This window comes from Lactuca sativa, chromosome 4, assembly GCF_002870075.4.
Source record: "Lactuca sativa cultivar Salinas chromosome 4, Lsat_Salinas_v11, whole genome shotgun sequence".
In the NCBI taxonomy this organism is placed as follows: domain Eukaryota; kingdom Viridiplantae; phylum Streptophyta; class Magnoliopsida; order Asterales; family Asteraceae; genus Lactuca; species Lactuca sativa.
In genome coordinates, this window is record NC_056626.2 from 177,293,070 (window position 1) to 177,297,931 (window position 4,862).

At 36.7% G+C, this 4,862-nt stretch overlaps 1 protein-coding gene across 1 annotated transcript; it reads right to left on the reverse strand.

Annotated features, from left to right (window-relative positions):
• Nucleotides 1-718: 718 nt before the first annotated feature.
• LOC111907919 (L10-interacting MYB domain-containing protein-like) lies at nt 719-3,624 on the reverse strand. The gene is made up of 3 exons (XM_023903726.1): nt 3,534-3,624; nt 909-1,225; nt 719-820 (listed from the first exon to the last, which is right to left on the reverse strand). The coding sequence occupies exons 1-3, from the start codon at nt 3,622-3,624 to the stop codon at nt 719-721; spliced, it is 510 nt and encodes a 169-aa protein (XP_023759494.1).
• Between the last annotated feature and the right edge of the window lie 1,238 nt (nt 3,625-4,862).

Sequence of the window (4,862 nt, forward strand, 5' to 3'; positions counted from 1 at the left end):
ACTTGACCTGTAAAATACAATTACATATAACATGTCAAATATAAAATAAACAACCAAAATATTTATAACATGTCAAACATAAAGTAAATAACAAGAAAAATATTTATCTAATAACAAAAGTGATGCACCAAAAATTATCCAATAACAAAACTCATGCATATAAAATTCATCAAACGTAACATAACAAAAGTCATAGAAAAAGTCATCAAACCTAACATCCAAAAGTCATGCAACAAAGAACTAGTAAAAGTAATCAAATGTAACATCTAAAAAGTCATCAAAGGTAACCAAACTTCATTCCTACACTCCTCACCCTACACTCCTTTTCTAATATCGACTCTTTCAGCAAATAACAAAAGAGCAGTCTTGTGTCTTTCATCTTCTTCTCCCCATCCCATTTTTGCCAATTTCTCCATACATGCATCTATGTCCTTATCCATTTCACTTCTTGACTTTGTTCACTTCTTTGGTTTTGTTCCACAAGCGTCCTTGCAAACTTGATGATTTCCTCCTCAACTTCTAGTGCTCTTGCATTTCTCTTGTTTCCATTAGCTCTTTTATTTCCACCTACTCTCCTATTTTTCGAATGTCCGGAGGATTCTTCACTTGCAGCTACGTGTTGGGTTGAGTCGGGGGTTTCCGTTTGGGTGCATTGAACCTTATCAAAGTCATGCTCAGTGTATTCAGGAGTAGGACGGGGGAGTGTAGAAGATGGCCCTCAACTATCAAAGTCGGTACAGGTTGAACCTCCAAATAATTGGGTGCACAGATCAGGGAAAAGGAGGGGAACAGTTTTCAAAGCTCCTACAATCTTGTTCAACTGTTTAAAATTTTGAAATTATCAAACCATTAAAAGAAAATAATCATATTTCTACTATTTGTTTTAAAATTAGACGAGTATATATTACCTTCGTCTCCGTCTCCCATTGTTTGTCAGTCAAATTAAATTTATTTGTTAAAGGATCATATATATTTCCGGTTTTGCTTTTAAGTTTCACCCAAGCTTGATACTTTCCTTTGTAGTAGTCGTAGCGGTTTCTCATCTGTTTTTGATCAACAACTAAACCGTGTTCCTTTAATAATTTTTCGGCTACAACTTTCCATGAATTTGGTTTAAGAGCACTACCCTCACGACGATTAGTGGTTACTTCATGGATACAAGCATCTAGAAAAGTTTTGTCTAAACTTTGGTCCCAAATGATTCTAGATTTCCTTTGTGACATGTCTATAATAAAATAACAACATATATATAATTCAACATATATGTATAAAAACAACAAATATAACCAAAAATAAACATGTATATACAAAAAACAACATATAAAACCAAAAGTCAGCATGCATAAACAAAAAAAAGCATATATAACCATAATTCAACATTTATATACAAAAAAAACATATATAACCAAAATTCAGCATGCATATACAAAAAAACAACATATATAACCAAAATTCAGCATGTATAAACAAAAAACAGCATGTATAACCAAAATTCAGCATGTGTGTACAAAAAACAAGATATATATAACCAAATTTCTGCATGTATTTACAAAAAACACCATATATTTTCATAATTTTAGCATGTATTTTCAAAAAAACAGCACATTTATAACTAAAATTCTGCATGTATTTACAAAAAACAACATTTACAATCAAAATTATATATATATATATATATATATATATATACAAAAAAAACAACATATGTATTCATTAATTCAGCATGTATGTTCAAAAAAACAACATATATGTTCACAAAAAATAGCATATTGTTCACAAAAATCAGCATATTTGAAAAAAAAAATCAACATGTTCTAATAACCACAACATGAATGTATGCTTCAATAACCAGCAAAACATGTTCTAATTTTGATTTCAACCACAAAAACAAGTATAATGCACAAATTCTGAAAAAAAAATTCTGGGAAAAAAACTTGTTCACAAAAACAAGTTTTGATTTTAATTTCACTCATAATTTTGAAATCAGGAAAAAATAAAGATTAATTGAAAACCCTTGCTAATGGATCGGGAAAAAAAGATGAGAAACTTGTTGATGGATCGACCAGAAGGAGAAGATGAAACCGGTGGGGCGGAGCTGTAGGGCGTCGGTGGGCTTCTTGGCGGGAGGAGGTTGGCCGACGACGGAAGATGGAGGCGATGGAAGGTGGGTAGAGCCGATGATAGAGTGATCAAAGATTGCAGCGAACAGATGTATACGTTTTTTTGTTAGGGCACAAACGTCCAACGCCTCCTTTTTTCCATTCAGACTTCTTTTTGTGGCTTTGTGGGAAAGCCCAATCTTACCGGGAAAGATGAAGTTTTTTGTGTAAATCAAACGGTCTTTCCGGCCTATTCAGCCGGAAAGATCTTTTTGGGGCTGGAAAGACACTTATCAAACAGGGCCTAAATATATAGCACAAGTACAACAATAAACAAAACAACATTTATATTCCATTTTGATCTTTGAATACATGGTTCTTACAAATAATAGTATAATATATGAATTGCCTTAAATAGGTAGGCGAACATAACAAATATTAGTAAACTAAATTACCTGAAATCCATGACTATCCATCGTCTGAATATGCTTGATTACTGATTCCGTTAGAATACATGTAGTTTTGAGGGTCAACACAAGGCTGGTGAGAGTTACAGGTTTTCATCTAGCAGCAGTAATGATACTTTTAAAAGTGTTCAAAAAGTATTTTTCTTTATAAGTAAACCATATTTAAATAAACTTTGATAAACCAAAAGGTACCTTGGTATAAGTAAATTAATACTTAAAACGGTTTTGAAATAATCAAGTCTAGGAGTTGTAGTAAGAGAGAGAGAGAGAGAGAGAGAGAGATTCAAGTTAATGTTTATAGTGAGTTATATAAACGAGCTATGTGACTGAATATACCTTGCCACAATGCTTCATTGGACATCGTAGTAACGATTGTAGACATTTATCACCCGCTTTGATTGATCGGTCAAGGTTGTAGCTAGCAACCGCAGGTGGGGATGTCAACCATGTATAGGTCTATACATATGTATCTCGCTTCGAAGATTAACAGTTATAATAGTGTGGGTATGATAACTGTTTAGACTTTAGCTAATTAATAGTGTCTCACTATAAATCCCTTAACTAAAGTATGAATAACTCTCAGCCCGAACTTAAAAGTGGATAAGTTCTAGGCATAATGAATCCTATAGAGTTTATAAAAGTCGATCATAACTGGTATACATGTATAATATAAGGCATTAGCTTTTATAAACTATGTGTGCTTATTGTATAAACTTTGTATATATGCATATTGTTGTGATATGCTGGAGAGGATGGAGTCAGAACTGCAGGGGGGATCTGTATGAGTATATTCTCCTGTTATCATAGTGCAAAAGAGAGAAATGACCGTTAGTTGACGTCCGGGAGGAGTTCCTGGGACGAAGCTCCGATGATCAAGTCAGTATGAGATTTGAGAAATATGGTAGAAGATTATAGGGAGGAGAGAATTATGTCCCCTTCCTTATAAGGAAGATGGATCCTTTTTTACCTGTTTTAGAGGCGTATCCCCCAACCGATTCTGTTGAGGATTCCCTCGTGAGGTGCAACGTGGCGGACCCATATTGGAGGTTTGTCGCCATGCCTTTTGCTTCATTCCCTCGTTGGCAGGGAGGGAATCTCCTAAACGTTTATGAAGGTTGTGGCTATCGTCTAATGGGTGAGTGGGACTCTCTAATTGATCCCACGGTTGTCGGGATGTAACTTCCTGAAGGGGTTAAGGCATGGTTCTGCACCTTAACCATCATATCAACGCTCTTCATGTTGGCGAAGGCCCAGACTTGGCTTTAGACTAGGTTCTGACTAGGCCAAGCCCGGTGTTAGTTTTACTTCTTTTTTGACGTTCCCCAGAGGGATATGTTAAGAAACCCCTTAGACTCGTAGGTGTATGCGTCAGCTTGACAGAGTCGTCATTCGAGTCTATGTCCCAATACGTGTATGTTCGGGATTAGTTCTATCATTTGACAGGCTTTAGGCAGCGCCGTCAATATGTGTCGGTCCCGTTGAGAGACGGTTCATGACACCATTTTCGCCTTTAAAATCCCCCCTTTTTCCCCACGCTCTTCATCCTCATACCCTCATTATGGCTTTGCTGCATCAATTCAGGTATTCTGTTAAATTTCTTTTTGATTTTTCATCCTTTTCTCAACGATGGACCGTTACGGCAGAGTCCCTACTGCTAAGGAGTTCCAATTTCTGCAAGATCGCTTCGGCTTTTTACCAGAGCATGACGCAATGATTCCGACAAAGGGGGCGTTAATCTATGTCCATCCTCAAGAGAAGGTGGGGGTTCTGATCCCTTTATTTGAAGCAGGATTACGCTTACCGACATCCGATTTCTTCAACATGATTGTGGACCACTATGGCCTTTCCGTCGACGAGTTGACCCCGAGTGTTGTTCGGTTATGAACTGATTTGTCGATCTCTGGGTTATGTACCAACTTTCTGGGTTTTCAGTTACTTCTTCTGTTCGACTATCAATTTCAGGATTTGTACTTTAACGAAGAGAAGAGGCATTCGTTAGTTGATTTATGAATAGGACGCTCCGAGGAAAAATTAGCAACATCAGTGGCTTTGGGTTAACCAAAACCTTGTGAGGTGCGGATATCGTACCATCGTTAGGAGGAACTAGGAAGATTTCATTCTTGCAGCGGCCGATATGCATGCTGCCTGGAGGGTTCACATGAAAATGGCGCAGATGTTCATCGTGAAATGGGGTATTATCCCTTCTCCTCCCCCCTTTTCTGCAAATAGAGTGAGGATAAGATATCTTGTTGGCTTGTGAGATCTTACTTTTGGCGTTTGTTTTCACAGGTGCTGA

Coding starts and splice junctions, on each gene's coding strand:
- LOC111907919 (XM_023903726.1), bottom strand. CDS start 3,624: ATGGCGACAAACCTCCAATATGGGTCCGCCACGTTGCACCTCACGAGG. Junction 1,226..3,533: donor GGGATACGCCTCTAAAACAG/GTAAAAAAGGAT, acceptor ATTTTATTATAG/ACATGTCACAAAGGAAATCT. Junction 821..908: donor AATGGGAGACGGAGACGAAG/GTAATATATACT, acceptor AATTTTAAACAG/TTGAACAAGATTGTAGGAGC.